The 22,788-nt window shown below is 38.6% G+C and overlaps 1 protein-coding gene across 4 annotated transcripts in view; it reads left to right on the top strand.

The window, feature by feature from the left end:
• The first annotated feature begins 8,091 nt into the window (after positions 1–8,091).
• RPRD1A (regulation of nuclear pre-mRNA domain containing 1A) overlaps positions 8,092–22,788 on the top strand; it is a 65,336-nt gene continuing 50,639 nt past the window's right edge. For all 4 annotated transcript variants that reach the window (XR_007145820.1, XM_047827875.1, XM_047827874.1 and 1 more), the window contains exon 1: positions 8,092–8,387. Coding sequence is in view for 3 of the 4 variants with exons in the window: in XM_047827875.1 (XP_047683831.1) it covers positions 8,237–8,387 (151 nt within the window). In the remaining variant the exon portion in view is untranslated. The remainder of the gene's footprint in view (positions 8,388–22,788) is intronic.

Genomic DNA, 22,788 nt, shown 5'->3' with positions numbered 1-22,788 from the left:
GATTCAAACCATTGTTTAAGTTTATTTATAATTTTTTTAAATTTTTAAAAATATTTATTTATTTTTAAGAGACAGAGAGACACAGAGTGCCAGTGGGGGAGGGCCAGAGAGAAAGGAAGACACAGACTCTGAAGCGGTCTCCAGGCTCTGAGCTGTCAGCACAGAGCCTGATGTGGAGCTCCAACTCACAAACGGTGAGATCAGACCTGAGCCAAAGTCAGACACCAAGCCAAATGAGCCACCCAGGCGCCCCTATTTATTTATTTATTTTGAGTGGGGAGTGGGACACGCATGGGGCAGGGTCAGAGAGAGAGAGAAAGAGAGAGAGAGAGAGAATCCCAAGCAGGCTCCGAGCTGTCGTCACAGAGCCCAATGTAAGACTTGATCTTACAAACCGGGAGATCAAGACCTGAGCTGAAATAAAGCGTTGGATGCTTAACCGACTGAGCCACCCAGGCGCCCCAGATTCAGGCCAATTTTCAAACCAATTTAAACTTCAAAAGGAAGTTCTTCATTGTGGGGGAGAACAGGCAGGTGCAGGAAGAATATTGTTTGCATGTTTAAATAGGTAGAAAGCAGTGGAAAATGGAATTGCATAGGATTTGGGAAATAATTGGGGAGTCTGACACAGCTAGAGGCTCGAGAACATAGGGGAGTTGTGACCAATGGGGCTGCCAAGACTAGTAGAATTCAATTAACGTGAACTTTGTACGCCAGACTAAGGACGTGGTTTTTTTCTTGTAGCAAAGGGAGCCAATGGAGGTCCCTCACCTGCCCCAATCAAAATATACTTATTATTTTTCTCAGTGCATGCTTGTGGTCAAAAACTCAAACCTTACTGAAATGTCTACATTGTAAAGAAGACATTACCTGTTTTCTTACCCAGAGAGCTAACCACTAGTTAACAGTTTGATGTATATCTTATATTAAAGCTGTCTAGCTGAAAGACCACAAGAACCACATCAAGTTAAAGTTCGGTTGATTTAGCTTGCTGCAACTGAAGAACACACATCAGAGACACTGTGGGTGAGTCTTTAGGAAAGAATTGGGAAGGGCTTATAAGATTTGAGCTTGAGTTGGGTGATTCTATGGAGGTTTTAGGGAAAGGAGGGATCTGTTCTGGATTGGATGCTGTCAGGAAGCAGGGAGAATTTGGTGAGTGGGTAGATCTTTGGTAATTTCTATCTACAACGCCAAAGGACTAAGGTGGGTGGGGTTAGAGATATCATTGGTAAAGGAGCTGTAATCATTTATGTTTGTTATAAGAGGAAGACGTTAGTGATTTTTGTGGTTTCAAGGTGGCCTTGACTCTGTTTTGTTCCACAACAGTCACAGAATGACCTTGTCCAGTTACTCTTTATATCCTATGAGGATAGTTGATGTTTTGTTAGGAACACTACAGCCCAGCTATCAGCTTCCAGGGTTATCTTTTTCCTTTCTCAGTTCCCCATGTTAGCAAGGGCAGATGAAGTCAGCCTGCAGGATATGTTATTCTGTGATGTTCAGACCCATTGTCAAGATTTCATTGATTGGAAGGTTGCTTAGAGAACATCATCTATTATTGCACTGAAGTCAGTAATCATGTTTCTTCTGTTGGAACAGGAGCTGTTGAGTCATCTGATGTGACCATGGCTGTATTTACACGTACGGGGAAAAACAGCCAAAGTACCTGATCTCCTAATTCCTTTGTTTCCTGGAACATTTTAGTAATATTAATGATTTCAGAGAAGTCTATAGGGATATAAGTACAGTTGACCTTAAATAAGGCAAGGTTTAGGGGTGCCAACCTCCCTGTACAGTCAAAAATCCACACATAGCTTTTAACTATAACTAAAACTTAACTACTAATAGCTTACTGTTGATTGGAAGCTTTACCAATAACATAAACAAATGATTAACACATATTTTGTGTTTGATGTATTCTAGACCATATTCTTATAATAAAGTAAACTAGAGAAAAGAAATTGTTACCAAGAAAATCATAAGGAAGGGGGCGCCTGGGTGGCTCAGTTGCTTGAGTGTCTGACTCTTCATTTCAGCTCAGGTCATGATCCCATGGTTGTGGGATCAAAACCCACATTGGGCTCTGTGCTGAGTGTGGAGTCTGCTTAAGATTCTCTCTTTCTCTCCCTGTGTCCCTCTCCTCCTGCTCATGAGCTCTTTCTCTTTCTGTCTCTAAAATAAAAAAAAAAATTTGGAAAATATGAAATAAACCATTAATCTAATTATTTCTATTAGACTTCCTCCCCTTTTTTTAAAAAAATTTTTTCAACGTTTATTTATTTTTTGGGGGACAGAGAGAGACAGAGCATGAATGGGGGAGGGGCAGAGAGAGAGGGAGACACAGAATCGGAAACAGGCTCCAGCCTCCGAGCCATCAGCCCAGAGCCTGACGCGGGGCTCGAACTCACGGACCGCGAGATCGTGACCTGGCTGAAGTTGGATGCTTAACCGACTGCGCCACCCAGGCCCCCCCCCCCCTTTTTTTAGTACTGAAGTGAAATGCACATAACATAGAATTAATCATTTTTAGGTTTTTTTAATTTTTTAAGTTTATTTATTTTCAGAGAGAGAGAGAGAGAACTCACACATGAGCACATGAGCAGGGGAGGGGCAGAGAGAGGAGGGAAAATCCCAAGCAGGCTCCGTGCTGTTAGTGCAGAGCCCCATGTGGGGCTCTATCTTATGAACTGTGAGGTCATGACGTGAGCTGAAATCAAGAGTCTGACACTTAACCAACTGAGCCCCCAGGGGCCCCTATTATTTATTATTTTTTAGTAATCTCTATGCCCAACATGGGGGTTGAACTCACAACCCTGAGATTAGGGGGTCGCAAGCTCTTCCAACTGAGCCAGCCGGGCATCCCAGAATTAACCATTTTAAAGTGTAAACTTTAGTGGCATTTAGTACATCTACAACACACTGCAACCATTACTTCTATCTAGTTCTAAAACATTTTCTTCGCTGCAAAAAACAACTCCGTTAAACAGTCACTTCCTTGTTTCCCCTCCCCCCCCAGCCCCTGGCAACCATTTTCTAGCTCTGGATTTACTTATTCTTGACATTCCATATAAATGAAATCATACAGTATGTGCCTTTTGTGTATGAGTTCTTTCATTTAACATAATGCTTTTAAAGTTCATCTATCTTCTAGCATTTATTGCTGCTTCATTCCTTTTTTTCACTTAATAATATGCCACACTGTTTTGATTTCTATAGCTTTGTAGTAAGTTTTGAAACTCACTTTCCTTTGCTTTTTCAAGATCGTTTTGGTTATGCAGTCTCCTTTGCAATTCCACATGAATTTTAGAATCAGCTTTCCCATTTCTGCACAAAAGGCCACTGGGTTTTAACATGAATTGCATTGGACTTGAAGATTGTTTTATGTAATATTGTTATATTAACAACATATGTCTTTTAATCCATGGACAAGTTATGTCTACCCACTTATTTAGGTCTTCTTTGATTTCTTTCAAAAATATTTTTGCAGTTTTCAGTGTATACCTGAAAATATCCTTGGTTAAATTTATTCCTGTGTTTTATTTTTTTTTATGTTATTGTAAGTGGGATTATTTTACTAATTTCATTTTCAGATTGTTTATTGCTAGTATATAGAACATAGAACTACAACTGATTTTTGTGTATTCACCTTAGTCCTGTTTTTTTGCTGAATTAATTTAAAAATTATTTAAAATGTTTATTTCTTTTTGAGAGAGAAAGAGAGACAGAGCATGAACAGGGAAGGGGCACAGAGAGAGGGAGACACAGAATCCAAGGCAGGCTCCCAGCTTCACGTTGTCAACACGGAGCCCGATGTAGGACTCAAACTCACCAACCATGAGATCTTCATCTGAGTGGAAGTTGGATGCTTAACCGACTGAGCCACCCAGACGCCCCCTGATGAATTAATTTATTAGCTCCAGTGCTTTTGTGGATTCCTTAGGTTTTTTGTTTGTTTGTTTGTTTGTTTGTTTTTTTAGGATTTTCTTATGTGTAAGATCATGTCCTCTGTAAATAGAAATAATTTTATCTCTTCTTTTACAATTTGGATACCTTGTATTTCTCTTTATTGCCTAATTGCTATGGCTAGAACGTCCAGTATAATGTTGAATAGAAGGTGGCAAAAATTTATATACTTGTCTTGTTCCTGATCTTAGGAAGAAAGCTTTCAGTCTTTCATCATTGAGTATAATGTTAGCTGTGGGTTTTCCCATACATTTTATTATGCTATATATATAACATTATATATGTATTATTATTATATAATATTATGTTCAGAAAGTTCCCTTTTATTCCTGCTTTGATGAGGTTTTTTTTTTTAATCATGAAAGTATGCTGGATTTTTGTCAAAAATTTTTGTTTTTTCACCAATTAAAATGATCACGTGTTTTTTCTTCATTCTTTTAAATTAAAAAAAATTTTTTTTAATGTTTATTTATTTTTGAGAGAGAGAGAGATGGGGAGGGGGGAGAGGGGCAGAGAGAGAGGGAGACACAGAATCTGAAGCAGGCTCCAGGCTCTGAGCTATTAGCACAGAGCCTGACAAGGGGCTCAAACCCACAAACTGCAAGATCATGACCTGAGCCAAAGTCAAATGCTTAACCGAGTAAGTCACCCAGGTTCCCTACCTTCGTTCTTTTAATATGATGTATAATATTGATTGGATTTTGTATTTGAACTACCCTTGCATTCTTGGAATAAATCCCACTTGGTCATGATGTATAATCCTTTTAATAGGATGATGGATTGGGTTTGCTAGTATTTTGTTAAGGATTTTTGCTTCCATATTCATAAGTGATATTGGTCTAGTCTCTTCTTGCAACAATCTTCTTTTTTTTTTTTAAGTTGAAGGAGCGCATCTCTTTGTTACTTAGTGGCCATTCCAAGAAAGCCAAAGATAGTTTGGTCTTTAATTTTTTTTTAAAGTTCATTCATTTTTGAGAGAAAGAGAGAGACAGAGCACGAGTGGGAAGGGCAGAGAGAGGGAGACACAGACTCTGAAGCTGTCAGCACAGAGCCTGATGTGGGGCTTGAACTCACAAACTGGGAGATCATGACCTGAGCCAAAGTCGGAAGCTTAATGGTTAGAGCCACACAGGCGCCCCAAGCCAAAGATAATTTATGGGGGAAAAATGCATCATTCTGATTAAAAATTTTTTTAAATTTATTTTGAGAGAGAGAGAGAGAGAGAGAGAGAGAGACTGCAAACTGGGGAGGGATCTGAAGCAGGCTCTGCGCGGAGAGCAGTGAGCCCGATGTGGGGCTCCAACTCACAAACCGTGAGATCATGACCTGAGCCCAAGTTGGATATTTAACCATTGAGCCGCCCAGGTGTCCCAACATTATTCTGAATTTGAGCCTGTATTTGGAAAGACAAATCAAGAAGTATAGTCAGAGGAGGGGTGCCTGGGTGGCTCAGTCAGTTAAGCATGACTTTGGCTCAGGTCATGATCTTTCTGCTTGTGAGTTTGAGCCCTACATAGGGCTCTATGCTGCCAGCACAGAGCCTGCTTCAGATCCTCTGACCACCTCCTCTCTGCCCCTCCCCTGCTTGTCTCTATCTCTCTCAAAATACATAAATAAACTTAAAAAAAAAGAAAGTGACACAATTTGAAGGTTTTTTTTTTTTTAAAGAAGTATAGTCAGAGTATATTATGAAAACAAGTTATAATTATCTAAGGGCATATGCAGTTACAGCCAATATTTTTAAAACACAGCAATTAGTACCAATGTCAGTAAATATAGAACTAACAGCTTAGTGTGGAAAGCCATGTCATATACATGTACAGAATACTGTAGAAGTTCAGAGCAGGAACAGCCAAATCAGACCAAGGACTAAGGCAGACGGAAGAGTTGGTGCTTTTACTGGGTCACTGAGAGCAAAATCTCACTGGAGAGAGAACAGATAAACTATATAAGCATACATAACATAGATTAGTAGTGTAAGTGCTAAAGAAGGCATTCAAATCAGTAAAGGAACTTTTTACATGCATTGAACTGGCTGGGAAGGAAAAGATGGTGGAATTTAAGATGGTCTTTAAATTTCAGGTAGAATTGAGGTAGAGAAGGAGGGAGTGGGAAGAATCAGAATTTTAGGTAAAGACATAATTTGGGAGATGATATGTAGGAATTCTGGTGGCTGAACGAGAATAGTGTAGAAGATACACTGAGGTCTCAGAAGACAGATAAGTTAAACCTGAACAAAGTGAAGGCTAAAAACTAGACTAAGTAGATTGGAAAAACGAAAGGATGTACAATAGGGAAAGACAAGAGTGTAGAGACAGGAATAGACCTAGGAGTGAGAGGAAGAGAAAGAAGTCATCTCACCTTTTGAGGTATGGCAGAACCTCAAACTGTAGTAACATTAAAAATGGGGGGGAGGGGCACCTGGGTGGCTTAGTCGGTTGAGCATATGACTTAGGTTCAGGTGATGGTCTCACACTTCCTGGTTTGAGCCCCGCGTTGGGTTCTGTGCTGACAGCTCAGAGACTGGAGCCTGCCTCATATTCTGTGTCTCCCTCTCTCTCTGTCCCTCCCCAACTTGTGCTCTGTCTCTGTTTCTCAAAAATAAATGCTATTTTTTTTAATAGGAAAGATAAACTATACTTACGATCAAACAAACAAAAAACGTATTTGATTTCCAGTTGGTGCAAAATTCTTGAACACTTGCTTCTCAAAAGATAAGAATTCCTGTGTTGTTTTATGTATCTTTCTATAAGTTTGTATTAATATTTAGAATGTGACAGTACCTGTTTCTTTTGTGAACTATTGTAGTACTATGTCAAAACGTATGGATTTGTCACACATCATGTCATTTGTCATATGTCAAAATGCTAGATTAATTATGGGATTTCTTTTTTTTTAATTTTTTTACATTTATTTATTTTTGAGAGACAGAGAGACAGAGCACAAGTGGGGAGGGGCAGAGAGAGAAGGAGACAGAATCTGAAGCAGGCTCCAGGCTCTGAGCTGTCAGCACAGAACCCAACAAGGGGCTTGATCTCACAAGCTGTGAGATCATGACCTGAGCCGAAGTTGGACACTCAACCAACTGAGCCACCCAGGCGCCCCAATTATGGGATTTCTGAAATTAGTTTTTAATTATACAAGGAATATGTGAAACCATTCTTGTAAAAAAAACAATAGAAACATAGCTTAAGGACTCTGCTTCTAATCCTCCCTTTGACACCACTATTTTAGAAAAAAAAATTTTTTTTTAACGTTTATTTATTTTTGAGACAGAGAGAGACAGAGCATGAACAGGGGAGGGACAGAGAGAGAGAGGGAGACACAGAATCTGAAACAGGCTCCAGACTCTGAGCTGTCAGCACAGAGCCGGAGGCGGACTCGAACTCACGGACCTTGAGATCATGACCTGAGCCGAACTCGGACGCTTAACCGACCAAGCCACCCAGGCGCCCTGACACCACTATTAATGTAGTGTATATTCTTCCAGACTTTTTGCCCTGCATTTACATACTTATGAATTCATATAAAAGGTACACTTTTATATTAAAAAAAAACAAATGTTATACTGTATTTTCCCCCAGGAACTTAAAAAAAAAAAAACCCTCCAATTCACCACGGGATTTATTGATCTTTTGAACTGCTGCATGTACTCTGTAATATGCAGTATTACAATTTTTAGCCATCTATCTGTTGTGAATGTCCCATCTCTTTAGGGTTAGTAAGCCTGACAAGAAACTAGCATACAGCTCCTTGGGCAAGCATGCGATTTCCCTAGCACTGAGGGCAATTAGCGAAAGTGCAGGGTCACAGGGAAATTGTAATTTTAAAATGTAATTATCACACCAAATAGTCTTCCAAATTGGCTATGCCAATTCACACGCCTATGTAGATATTTTTAATCATTCCTTTCTTGGCAGACAGTTTTAACCTACGAGGGTTCCAGACTGGGCAAACCCCACTCCGCCCCAGCCTGGCCCAAGCGGCACGCCCCCACATGCCTCCCGTGCGCCAGTTTTGGCCCCGCCCTTCCGCTCAGAGGACCTGCCGCTTGGCCTCGCCTCTTCCGAGGGCGGGGCGTGGGTCGGCCGTGACGTCACTGCCGGCCGGACGCCATCTTGCTGGTTTGCGGCCGGTCTTGGATGTGGCGGCAGCAGTGGTGAGGGCGTGGGGAAGGGTGGGGTGAGGGGGCGAGGCCGCGGCGCGGGCGGCGAAACTCTCCTCCCCTCAGCCCCACCGCGTGGGACGGCGTGAACGGGGTGTCGGAGGGATGTCAGCCTTCTCTGAGGCGGCGCTGGAGAAGAAGCTGTCGGAGTTGAGCAACTCGCAGCAGAGCGTGCAGACCTTGTCCCTGTGGCTCATCCACCACCGCAAGCACTCCCGGCCCATCGTCACCGTGTGGGAGCGGGAGCTGCGTAAAGGTGAGTCGCCCCGCCACCCGGCCTGTTCCCTGGTGCCGCCGGGACTCCCCTCCCCGCGAGCTCCACTTCCCCAGCGACCCCAGCTCCCCGCTGCCCGGCACCGCCCTACCCAGCGTGCCAGGCTTCCTGGCGTCGGTGGTCCGCCGGCTAGGAGGAGCGGCGTGCACTGCGCTTCTCGCAGAACCTGCGGTTAGTAGGTATTGTTGCATAAGGAATGAAGGATCAAAACAAAACACAACTCCTTCTGATTTAACACAGAGGCCGTAGCCAGGAACTCGGGACTCTGCCTCTAATTAGGGCCAGAAATTCAGGCAATCAGGTATCTTTTTCATTCTGTGGGTTATAATGGAGGGTAAGGGTGAAAAAAGGGAAGTGGAAAGGAAAAGATTGGCGTGCGGATGGGAGTTAATTCCATCATTTCTATAACAACACATCAACTCAGTCTTGAAAAATTAATAGAGGAATCGGAATTTTAGAATTGGGGAATGTGAAATTGCATCCATGCCTGATGCAGTGAAGGAACCCTGAATTTGTAGATTTTAGAGGACTAGCATTCGGTGAATTTATTATTCATTTCTGGATTGCCGGTTGCCTCACCTGAAAATGAGAGAGTACATTGAGTCACCTAAAGTCTTTTCTTGCTCCATGATTATGTACTTTCAGGGCAGCATGTTTGTTTTGCAAAACATCAGTCCTGTAAATGAAGTTAACTTTTTTGAGCAGTAGTCTGCTCTCGCTAAAACACTCAGAATCATTTCACTTCTGCAGAGCGACTTTATCTGTAAGAACTGATTGTCAGTGAGACTAAATCATTTGCTTAGAGTCTGGGTTTTAACCGTAATTCTTAATTCATTGCGTAGAAAGAATGTGCGCTTCTCGTTATTGCTTCAGACATTCTCATGTATCGATATGCTGGTTGTTTATTAATTAGGGGTTTTAACAGCCATTATTAATCAAAATGGATGCTTGTTTACTGACCTATATGAAAGCTGTATGATGTGATGTATTACTATGAGAGCTAAAATGTGGCATTGGCTATAGGGAATGGAAACAAACTGTCCTTTTCTTGTGTATTTGCTTGTGGTTAATCTCTTAAGAGAAATGGACCTTGGAGTGAGGTTTTTCAGTTCATATGTGTGTCTCTGTATTGGTGCTCAGGGAGGAATTCATCTTCTGTGAGTGACCAGAAAGGTTTGAGAAACATAAGATAAAAAGGTTTGGAAAATAGCTGAACTCTGAGAAGGAAGTAGTTGTCTTTGCTCCTATACTTTACTTATTTCGAAATAAGCAAAAGGCTTATACTTTTTTGGGGTTAGGGAAGAGTATCAGAAACACATAATCAATAAAGGATTGGTACCCAGACTATCTTAAGAACTACCACAAAGCAATAGAAAAATGGCAGTACTATTAAAGGTGTCCCATGAGCGGAAACCTGAAAGGCCAATGAATGATACTTAATCTTACTGATCAGGAAAGAATAAACCAATGAGGTACCACTTTATACCCTTCAGTTTGCAAGAATTGGTGAAAATGAAAAAAAAAAAAGAAGAATTGGTGAAGACCGGGAGAAACAGGAACTCTCCTACACTACTGGTTGAAGTGTAAAAAGGAGATAAACTCCATGACTTCCTAATGAAGTTGAAGGTATATATCCTTTGACCTAGCAGTTCTTCTAGGAATGTGTCTTAGAAACTAATACATGTCCTCAAGGAGTCATGTTTATTGTAGCTTCTTAGTAACAAAATTAGAAACAGCTGTGGGCAAATATATTGAAACATTCATGGAATATAATACCTACCAGCAGTTTTCGTGAACAGACTAGAGCTCCATGAAACAACATTACTGAATTAAAAAAACAACAAACAAGCAAAATGTTGAGCTAAGAAAGCAAGGTGCAGACCAGTATGCCATCTGGTAAAGTTTGAAAACATGCAGGAACAATACTCTGCTTCGTTCACAGATACCTGTAGTTACAGTTAGAAAAACATGCATAGTGATGATTAACATCACGTTGCAAGATAGTGCTTACCATAAGGGAGAGAGGAAGTGAAAGTGGATCTGTGGTATCTTACATTTCGTATTTTTTTTTAATCATTTGATACCTGGGGGAAAATGATAAGATTTGCTATTAACTGGGCTTGGGGTTATTTCCATATGTTTAAACGATTTATAATTTAAAAAAAAATTGAAGGCATATAAATAGATACTGTAGGAGGCGAGTGGTGTTGGGTGATGATGGTGATGATGGTAATGGTGGTGATGATCATGCTGCTGCTGCTGCAGTTTTGTTTGGTTTTGCATTATCTGCCAGAAGTTTCCTTTCCTTGACATGACTACCTTTGTAGGGTAGAGCCTTTGTGTTCCCCCACCTTTCCAGTGTTTTGCTCATCAACTTTATTTTTTTTAGTGTTTATTTTTGAGAGAGAGAGAGAGAGAGTTTGTGTGCGCACGCATGCGCGCAAGTTGGGGAGGGGCAGAGAGAGAGAGAGAGAGAGAGAGAGAGACACACACACACACAGATTTCAAAATAGTCTCCTGGCTCTGAGCTGTTAGCACAGAGCCTGACGTGGGACTCGAACTGATGAAGTGAGGAATCATGATCTGAACCAAAGTTGGACTCTTAACTGACTGAGCCACCGCAGCGTCCCTCCTCATCAGCTTTAGGATCCTCCATGGCCTGTAGTATAATGATAAGGGGAATAGTTAACTGAATATCAGCATTGTTTTAGCCATCTTACTGTGATATTGTGAATCCTCACATAATCTCTATAAAATAAATATTTATAAAAGGAATTGGTCAAATTTGAAATAAAGAAATCAATAAGTAAAATCAGTAGAACATTTTGTATTAAGCTTGGCATTCTTTAGTTTCTTGAAGTGACTAAAGAAGACAAATGTGACATGGGTAGGAAAATTTATTGTTCAAAATATAAGAATCAGGTAAAATGGTAATGTCACACATGGTAATTATCCAGTTATGAAGATTTCCTTTTTTGTTCCACCTTCCTTATTTTTGCCTCTTTTAAAGAATTTCTGGGGTGGGGACAAAAAAAGAATTTCTGTTTGCAGGTATATATCCCAAGGCCTTTATGAAGACTATAAAGTAGTCATATTTTCCCTGAGAAATGTGATAGAGTGTAACCAAAAAACGTAAGGATTTTGTTGTTTTCTAACTGCTTTATTGAGATATAATTAACGTATCATACAATCACTCATTTAAAGTGTATAGTTCAGTGGTTTTTAGTGTATCGTAAAGTTGTGAGACCACCACCATAGTCAATTTTAAAACATTTTCATCACCCAGAAAGAAACTCTATGCCTTTTAGCCATTATCCCCCAAACCCCTCCACTTTCCCTAGCCTTAGGCATCCATTAGTTTGTGTTGTCTATAGATTTGCCTATTCTTAGCATTTCACATAGTGGAAGTATACAACATGTCATCCTTTGTGCTTGATTTCCTTTGATTAGTATAATGTTTTCCAGGCTCATCTGTGTTGTAGCATTTTTAATTCCTTTTCATGGCCAAATAATAATCCATTATATGGATTTATCCATTCATCAGTTGATAAGACATTTGGTTATTTCTGTTTTTTGCTATTATGAGTAATATTGCTATGAACATTTGCATACAGGTTTTTGTGTGAATGTTTTTTCATTTTTTTTGAATATATACCTATGGGTGGAATTGCTAGGTCATACAGAAACTCTATGTTTAACCTTCTGAGGAACTGCCAGACTTTTCCACAGTGACTGCTTCATATACTCCTACCAGCAGTGTATGAGGATCCAATTTTTCTACACCTTTGTCAGCACTTGTATTACCTGTCTTTTTTGTAGCCATCCTATTGGGTTGTAAAGTGTGATTGTGGTTTTCATATGTATTTTCCTGATGGCTAAGGATATTGAGCACATTTACATGTGCTTAAGGCTATTTGTATGTTGACTTTGGAGAAATGTTTGTTCAGATTCTTGCCCATTTTTACATTTTTTTAAAATGTTTTTTTATTTTTGAAAGAGGGGAAGGGAAGGGCAGAGAGACACACACACACACAGAATACGAAGCAGGCTCCAGGCTCTGAGATGTCAGCACAGAGCCCGACACAGGGCTCGAACTTATGAACTGTGAGATCATGACCTGAGCTGAAGTTGGACACCTAACCGACTGAGCCACCCAGATGCCCCAAATTGATTTCATGTTAATGTAAAATAACATTTAGTAAAAGATAACGATTTCCTAAAAATATTAAGGATTGGAGTGATTTACATTTTTGCAAATCTTTGTATCTCTTTTTTTTAATTTTTTTTAATGTTTATTTATTTTTGAGACAATGTGAGAGTAAGTGCAAGCAGTGGAGGGGCAAACAGAGGGAGACACAGAATCTGAAGTGGGCTCCAGGCTTTGAGCTGTCAGCACAGAGCCCGACACGGGGCTAGAAGTCACAAACCATGAGATCGTGACCTGAGCTGAAGTTGGACACTTAACCGACTGAGCCACCCAAGCACCCCTAAGATACATATTTTTTAATGTTTATTTATTTTGAGAGAGAGAGAATCTCAAGCAGGCTCCATGCTCAGTATCGAGCTGGACTCGGGGCTTGATCTCACAAATTGTGAGATCATGACCTGAGCTGCAATCAAGAGTTGGACACTTAACGGACTGAGCCACCCATGTGCCCCTAAGATATTTGAAAATTTTATGTTTATAAAATGCGTTAGGAGGATTATAATGAATTATTTAGTTACCTTGCTGTCTTCTAGGTCATTTGGTCATTTTTGGTTCTGTAGCATAACTCTTGGCTGCTCTCAGGTACCTATAATCTTCTTTTTATAATTTTTCCTTAGTCCCTTCTTTAATAACTGAGAAATTAAGTAAAAATTTTACTGTGCTTACATTAGATGCTTGGACTTTCCAGGTGTATTAAAAACTACACAGATATATCTTAGTAATAACATGCACATAATGTAAAATTCAAAAGCGCAAAAAGGTTATAAAGAGGGGTAAGACTCCTTCCCATTATTCTTCTCTTCTTTACCCACAGATTTTCCCCACCTAGAATCAATTTAACAGTTTATATATTTTTCCAGAATTTTCTATGTATATACAGTCATATATATAATTTTTTTCTTTCTTGTTTAGACAAATGGTAGAGTATTACATAGACCAACATGTAGACTTTGCTTTGCTTTGCTTTGCTTCCTTTTAATATATCTTTCAGATAGTTGCATATTGATAAAAATGGTGTTGCTTCCTTAAAAAAAAATTACTGCATTGTATTCTGTTTTTTGGACGCACCAAAATTTATAACTGTTTCTTTATTGATGAACATATAGGATGGGTCTGTTTTTAATATTAATATTTATATATTAATTTTTGTTACTAAATATTCTAGTGTTTTTCTTAATGGTTTCAGCTGACTTAAGAGACCATAATAGAGGGGCCCCCTGGTTGGCTCAGTCAGTTAAGCGTCCGACTTCGGCTCAGGTCATGATCTCACGGTCTGTGAGTTCGAGCCCCGTGGTCGGGCTCTGTGCTGTCAGTTCAGAGCCTGGAGCCTTCTTTGGATTCTGTCTCCCTCTCTCTCTGCCCCTACCCGCCCCCCCCCCCTCATGCTCTGTCTCTCAAAATATGAATAAATGTTTAAAAAAATTTTTTTTAAAGAGTAATTTCATAAAAAAAAAAAAAAAAAAAGAGAGAGAGAGACCATGATAGAAATGGTTAGGCATTAGTGTATTGTACCATTTTTTTTTAATGTTTATTTATTTTTGAGAGAGAGAGAGAGAGAGAGAGAGAGCGAGCATGAGTGGAGGAAGGGCAGAGAGAGAGAGAGAGAGACAGACTCTGAAGCAGGCTCCAGACTACAAGTCAGCACAGAGCCTGGTGCGGGGCTCGAACTCACAAACTGTGAGATCATGACCTTTTCAGTTTATATATTAGCTTAAAGAGAATTCACATCTTTTTAATGGTAAATCATCTTAGGCTGAGAATCATGCTGTCTTACTCTAAATGTATTTATTGTAATTCTTTAAATAAGTGGTTCTCAAGCTTGTTTATATATCAGTTCCTGATATTTATAAAGCTTTGTAAAGACTATTGTGCAGTGCACCCTTAACTTTAGAATAACTTTGTGCTAAATGTATCTTGTTTAATTCTAGTATAGACTAACAGAAGGATGTGTCAAAGGATTAAGCCACATTACACAGAAAGACTTAAAACTGAAAAAATATTTTTTGTAAATTGAGAAGATGGCTTGCCTTAGTTGATTTTTGTGATGGCATGCTTTGGTCTAGCTCAGGGAACATCATTCGGCTTCAAGAACGTGACTTAAAATCCTCATCTACTCAACAGTGTTTGTTTCATTAGTATTTGTGCAAATCGTACTGTGTACTGTATTCTGTTTTATATATTACTTTTTAAAATAACTGAAATTTATTTGGGTAGTCAAGGACCATATTTTGCTTATCAGAAAATTCAGTTTTCTTAGCAGAGTATCATGAATTATTATCTTTAACAGCACTTAATGATGGTTAATTTTATGTGGCATGCCGACTGGGCCACGAGGCAGCTAGATATTGGGTCATACAGTATGTTTGTGAAGTAATTTCTGGAAATTTAACATTTGAATGTATAGACTGAGTAAAGCAGATTGCCCTCCTTTAATGTGAGTTGACCTCTGTCAGTTGGAGGCCTGAATTAAAAAAGGCTGACCTTCCTGTAAGTAAGAGGGAACTCTTCCTGCCTGACTGTTCTTTCTTGCCTTTGGACTCACACTGAAACATGGACTCTTCCTGGGTCTGGAGCTGCTTGCAGACGGGACCCACGGGACCTAGCTACAGATCTTGGGACTTGTGAGCGTCTATAATCTTATAAGCTACTTCCTTTTAATATTGTAATCTCTTTTTATGTATATACACACATATTTTATTGGTTATGTTTCTCTGGAGAACCCTTATAACATAGCAGCTTTATCTGGATTTACTACGATTTCGTTAGTAAATCAACTATATTAATTGTGGATTTAATCCAAATAAGTCCCTGTTTGAGAATTTTTAAAAAGCAGTTGATATGCTATAACTAACATATAGCACATAGAAAACTCTTCATGTCTAAAAATAATTTCATTTTATGTGTTTATAATTTGGTGCTTTAGATGTTAAGTGATGGTAGAAACATCAATATGCTGATCACAGTTAGTAATCCCTTTTTTTAGCCCCTGTTTCAATGTTACTGAATGGTATTTCTGAGCACTACAAACTCACCTTGCACAAAACAACCCTTTATGTAATCTTTCCCCACTCTCATCCCACTGTTTTTTTGGTTTTGTTTTGTTTTGTTTTTTGGGGGGGGGGGCTTTCCTGTTCCAGTGAAAGACATTACTGTCCACCAGTTGCCTAAGCTCAGAACTTTAAGTTTGGCTTGGCCCCTTTCCATACGTGCCTCACCTTGAGCTATTTTGTTGCTATTTTAGCACTATCTCTACTGCCCAAGTCCTCATCTTTCACTAACACCCTTGCAATAGCCTCCCATCTAATTTCCTTGTGTTTAGTCTCTTCAGCCATCTGCTTGTCCTCCTTACCAGTGTTGGCATAGAATTTCCATATGACCCAGTAATTCCACTTTTAGGTATATGTTCAAAGAGTTGAAATATTCAAGGATTCAAACATATATTTTACAAGACTGCTTATAGCAGTGATATTCAGAGTACTAAAAGGTGGAACAACCTGAATGTCCATCAACGGATGAAGGAATTTATATGGTGCAGTGGAATTCATGCAGTAGGATAGTATTCAGCCAGTAAATAAAAAGGAATGAAGGGCTAATTCTGCCACAGTGTGAATGAACCTCAAAAACATGTGAAGTGAAAGAAACCAGAGACAAAAGGTAACATTTTATGATTGTATTCATATGAAATATTCAGAAGAGATAAATCTACAGAGATAGAAAGTGGTTGTCAGGAGCTGGGAGGAGGGGAGGAATGGAAAATGGATGACTTTAATGGGTATGAGGTCATCTGGGGGCATGACAAAAATGTTTTGGAACTAAATACTGTATAGGTGATGGTTGTGGAACTTTATGAATGCACTAACTGCTGCTGAATTAGATACTTTAATGTGGTTAATTTTGTTATGTAATTTCCTAAAAGAAAAAAGTCATATAAACACCTTGCACTTTTATGTGTCTCTGTGCTTTTATATACTCTGTTTCTTTTTTTTTTTTTTTTATAAATTTTTTTTTTCAACGTTTATTTATTTTTGGGACAGAGAGAGACAGAGCATGAACGGGGGAGGGGCAGAGAGAGAGGGAGACACAGGATCAGAAACAGGCTCCAGGCTCTGAGCCATCAGCCCAGAGCCCGACGCGGGGCTCGAACTCACGGACCGCGAGATCGTGACCTGGCTGAAGTCGGACGCTTAACCGACTGCGCCACCCAGGCGCCCCTATATACTCTGTTTCTATTTCTACTCTGTCTCCTAGCCTCTAAGCTCTGGTGTCTACCTACTCCTCTCTGCAGCTTCCCCTAGTCCCCAGGAAGAGTTAATTGTCCATTTATAGTCCCTAATCCTTTTTTGGGAATCAAAATTCCAGTTAACATCCTAAATTTATAATAATCTAGTTTGAATTGATACTAACTTTTCTTCAATACCATACAAAAACTGTTCCTATAGAGCTCTCCCCCCCCCTTTGTTATTACTGTCACAAGTTACATCTTTGTAAATTGTGTGCCCATTAAAAGACTTAAAATTGCTGTTTTATATATTTGTCTTTTAAGTCATATAGGAAACAAAAAGAGGGTTACAGATTAAAACATCAATTAATACTGGCTTTTATATTTAATTATATAGTTATCTTTACTGATGATCTTTATTTATATGTCTTCTAGTTACTATCTAACATCCTTTCATTTCAGCCTGCCGGAGTCTCTTTACCATTTCTTGTAGGACAGATCTGCTAGTGACAAAATCCCTCAGCTTTTGTTTAGGTTAATACGTCTTATTTTCTCCTTTGTATTGAAAGATAGTTTTGCCAGATTTCTTTCAGTATTGGCATCTTTTGGCCTCCATAGTTTCTGATAAGTTGGCTGTCCTTGTTACTCAGTCTTATTGAGTCTCTTTTGTGCATGAAAGTGAGTCATTTCTTGCTGTTTTCATAATTCTTTGTCCTAAAGTTTGATTCTGTGTCTCAGTGTGAGTCTCTTTGAGTTTATCCTACTTAGAGTTCATTGAGATCCTTGGATTTGTAGATTCATGTCTTTCCTAGATTTGGGGACATTTTTGGCCATTGTTTCTTTAGATATTCTTTATGCACCCTCCTCCTTTCTGGGATTCTTGTAATGTGTGTGTTTGTTGTATTGATGGTGTGCCACAGAACCCTAAGGTTCTGTTCATTTTTCTTCATTCTTTTTCTTTCTGCTCTCCACACTCCCATTTCAGTGGTCTTCTCTTCAAATTTGTTGGGTCTCCCAACTCTGACATCAAGTACTTGCTACTGCTATTCTTATACTACTTATTGTACTGTATTTTAATGGTTCTGTGTTGAGTTTCCTATTGCTAGAGGACTGAGCCTATTTCTTTGTTGCCTCAGAATCTAGCATGAAGTAAAATACGTGATGAGTTACTGAATGAATGTTGGAAAGTGTGTAGAATCTGAGATTTTTAGATCTTGGAAGGAGTATTAAAGAATGTTTTGCTTTTAAACAGTTTCTTTTAAAGATAGTGCCTGACTTAGGAACTTCCAACATTTTAAGACAAATAATGAATTCCAGTTGTGAATATTTCCCTTAATGAGAAAACTTGGAAAACTTCCACCATTTTCAGTCTGTCATACTGTTCTGCTTTTCCCATATTTATCAGTTCTTAGGGTAGTGGTTCTTAAAGTGTGGTCAGTGAATCACCAAGACCTTTTTAGGGAATGTATGAGTCCACAAGGTAAAAATTATTTTTGTAATACTTCTAAGATATTTTCCCCCTTTTGACTGTGTTGACGTCAGTGTAAAAAGCAGGTGTGGATGAAAACGGTTAGTGCCTAAATATTAATAAAGGTAGAAGGACCATTCTACTGAAATTCATTGTACCTTTCACATGACATTCACAGCTGAAAAATATATCACATTCCTGACTGCTTATCAAAGCAGCGCACGCTACTAATTTTGTTGTATCTTGACCCTTGAGTGCATGATTGTGTGTGTGCACACACGTGCACATTTCTTTATTGTGGTAAAGTATATGTAACATAAAATTTAATGTTTTAATGTTTTTTCTTGTTTTGTGCGGTAGGTTATATATAATATACATTTACCATTTTAACCATTTTTTAAATGTGCAGTTCAGTGGCACTGTGTATTTTCACATTGTTTTGCAACTGGCATCATCATCCATCCTAGACCTTTTTTCAGCAGGGAAGGGGCAGAGAGAGGGAGACAGAGAATCTCAAGCAGGCTCCACGCTGTCACCACAGAGCCCCATGTGGGTCTCAAACCCACAAACCATGAGATCATGACCAGAACTGAAACCAAGTCAGATGCTTAACCAGCTGAGCCATCCAGACGCCCCTGAATTTTGCTTTTGATAACAAGTTTAAGAGTTTTGCTTGGCCCTGTATTTTGAAGATTTCTTCTACATTTTGTTCTAAAGTGTTTATATAGTTTTACATTTAAGTCCATGATGCCTTTTCAGTCGATTTTTGTGGAAGGGGTGAAATTTAGGTCAAGGTTCAGTTTTTGTATGTGGATGTTCAGAATCTCCAGTACAGTTTGTTCAAAGGCTGTCTTTCTTTCATTGAATTACTTCTGCATCTTTGTTAAAATTGATTTGGGCTTATTTGTATGTATCTTTTTCTGGGTTCTCTATTCTATTGATCCATGTGTCTTTCCCTGTACCAATAAATACTACACATAGTCTTTATTATAACTATGTAATAAATCTTGAAATTGAGTAAACTTATTTCTTCTATATTTTTCAAAATTATTTTAGCTATTCTAGTTCCTTTGTTCTTCTATATAGACTTTAAAATATTCTTGTCTATATCAATAAAAATTATTTTGATGGGATTTTGATAAGGGTTCTTTAATCTTGTATACCAGTGTAAGGAGAATTGACCTTTATTACTCTGAGTCTTCCAGTCTATAAACATGGCATATCTTCCCCTTTCTTTACTATCTGTGCAGAGCCTGCTTGGGATTCTCTATTTCTCTGACCCTACCCCACTTGCGTGTGCACTCTTTCTCTTTTCCAAAAATAAATAAGCTTTAAAAAAAGTATTTATCTTGTTTTGTGTGACCTTGCTGAACATACTTATTAGTTGTAGGAGTTTTTTGGTAGGTTTCCTTGGGATTTTCTGTGTAGACAGTCATGTCATCTGCAAATGGGTATGGTTTTATTTTTTCATCTTTGACCTCTGTGGTTTTTTTCTTTTTCTTACCTTATTGAACTTGCTGGCATGTCAGGCACAGTGTTGAATAAGAATGATGAGTGGACATCCTTGTCTTTTTCCTTAGTGGGTAAGCAGTGTTTTCACCATTACATATAGTGTTAGCTGTAGTTTTATTTTTAGATTCTGTATCAAGTTGAGGAACTTCCTCTCTGTTCCTGATTTTTGAGAGATACTAAAATAAAATGTTGATGAAATTTGTCAAAAGCCTTTTTGCATCCATTTGATCATGTGATTTTTTTCTTTAGCCTGTTAATATGGTGTATTATGTTGATCAGTTTTCAAATCTTGAACCAGCTGTGCATCCCTACAATAGATCCCACTTGTTTGTGGTTGTTAATTCTTTACATATATATAGCTGAATTCTGTTTGCTTAATTTTGTTAAGGGTATTTACATCTGTATTCAGGAGGACTGTTGGTCTATAGTGTGTGTGTGTGTGTGTGTGTGTGTGTGTGTGCACGCGTGCGCGCGCATGCACATGTGTGTCTTGTTTTGAAATCAGAGTAGCACTGACTTCATAAAATGAATTGAGGTTTGTTCCCCTGTTTTCTGGAAGAGGTGTAGAATTTTTAAAATATTTCTTTAAATGCTTGGTAGAATTATTTGGCAGAAACTATCTGGATCTGGAAAGTTCTTTTTTGGGAGTTTAAAAATTGCATATTCAATTTTATTAATTGTTACAGGGCTGTTTAGGTTTTCTGTATATTTTCTGTATATTCATATATTTGGTTTTCTGTATATTTTCTGTATATTCATATATTTGGTGAGTTTGCAGTGGTTTGTGTTTTTCTTGAGGAACTATAGTCCATTTTTTCTAAGTGTCAAATTTATGTGTCCGGGGTTTTTCATTGTTTGCCCTTATTATCCTAATTGTCCTTTCAATACCAGTGGTAATCCTCGTATTGAAAATTTGTGTTTTCCCTTTTTTCCTTGTCATTCTTGGTAGAAGTTTATCTTTTGAATTCATATTTTCAAGGAAGCAGCTCTTTGATGCTCAACATTACTAATCATTAGGGAAATGCAACTCAAAACCACAATGAGATATCACCTTACACTTGTTAGAATGTCCATCATCAAAAAGAGAGAAATGATGGAGAGGATGTGGAGGAAAGGGAACCCTTGTGCCCTGTTGGTGGGATTATAATCTGGTACAGTTACTATGGAATTAAAAATAAATTAAATAATTAAAATTGGAGGGGTGCCTGGGTGGCTCAGTTGGTTAAGCACCTGACTTCAGCTCAGGTCATTATCTCACCACTCATGAGTTCAAGTCCCTCATCGGGCTTTGTCCTGACAGCTCAGAGCCTGGAGTCTGCTTCAGATTCTGTGTCTCCCTCTCTCTCTGCCCCTCTCCTGCGTGCACTTTCTTTTTCTCAAAAATAAACGTTAAAAAATTTTTTTGAAAGAAAATTAAAATTGGAATTAAAATAGATTTAAAACTTAAAAAATAAAACTGCTATATGACACAGCAGTTCCCCTTCTGGAATATATCCAAAGGAAATGAAAATGCCAACTTGAAAAGCTGTCTGCACCCCCATGTTAATAATATCAGCATTATTTACAATCGCCAAGACAAGGAAACTACCTAAGTGTTTATCATCAGATGAATGGATAAAGAAATTGTTTTATATATACACAATGGAATATTATTCATCCATAAAAAATGAGGAAATGCTGCCACTTGTAACATGGATGGACCTGGAGGGCTTTATGCTAAGTGAGATAAGTCAGAGAAAGACAAATACTATATGATCTTATTTATACGTTAACAAACCCAGATTCAGCAAAAAGAGATCAATCGGGGCGTGGTTACCAGAGGTGGGAATGTGGGAAGGGGCATTGTAAGGAGATGATCAAAAGGTACAAACTTCCAGGTAAATAAGTACTAGGGATATAATGTACAACATGGTGAGTGTAATTAACCTTGCTGTGTTATATAAATCAAAGTTATTAAGAGTAAATCCTAAGAGTTCTCATCCTATGGAGAAAAAATATTTTTTTTGCAACTGTATGTGATGATGGATGTTAAAACTTATTGTAGTAAGCATTTCACAGTACAAGTCCATCCATTGTGCTACACACCTTAAACTTGATGTACAATGATATATGTCAATTAAATCTCAATGAAACTGGTGGAGAAAATAGCTCTTTGTTTCACTGATATTTTTTTTCCCTCTATTTTTCTTTTCGGTTTCATTAATTTCTGCTTTTACTTTTATTTCCCCATTCTGTTTCCTTGGGTTAATTTTGCTCTTATTATTCTGTGTTTTTGAGGTGAGAGTTTAGATTAGTGATTTGGGACTTGTTCATTTTTTCCATTATATGCATTTAGTGCTAAAAGTTTCTCAGCCCTGCTTCCGCTTTATCCCACAAATTTTGGTACGATATCTTTTCAGTTTATTTGCATATGTTAATTGAAGTGTTCTTATGATGGATACCTTAAAATAATTCTCATACCTTTGTCATTGTGGCGTTAGCATCTATTGACTGACCTTTTTCATTCAGTTTCACACCCCCTGGTTCTTGGTATAATGAGTGATATTTGATTGATTCATACTTTTCTTTTTGAGAGAGAGCGCGTGCCTGTGCAAATGGGAGGAGTGGAGGAAGGAGAGAGAGAGGGAGAGAGGGAGAATCTCAAACAGGCTCCATGCCCAACTTGGAGCCCAACTCAGGGCTGGATCTCACAAGTGTGAGATCATGAACTAGGCCAAAATCAAGAGTCAGTCACTTAACCGACTGAGCCACTCAGGTGCCCCGATTCATAATTTTTTGTATGTATTATGTTTTGAAACTCTGGACTTTATTTAATCCTGTTTTATCTGGATTTCTATGATATTAACCCATCAGGGGAAGGTTAGGTACTCTTCGTTACTGCTGAGTGCAAGTGAGTTTGGCAGACACCACAGAGTAAGGGGTTAGGAATGTGTGGTGTTAGTATTGCTGGGCCATGGTGAAAATCCTGACTCTTCAC

The sequence above is a fragment of the Prionailurus viverrinus genome, chromosome D3 (genome assembly GCF_022837055.1).
Source record: "Prionailurus viverrinus isolate Anna chromosome D3, UM_Priviv_1.0, whole genome shotgun sequence".
NCBI lineage: Eukaryota > Metazoa > Chordata > Mammalia > Carnivora > Felidae > Prionailurus > Prionailurus viverrinus.
The sequence above is the reverse complement of the archived record's forward strand: the minus strand, read 5'-3'. Positions and strand labels throughout refer to the sequence as shown.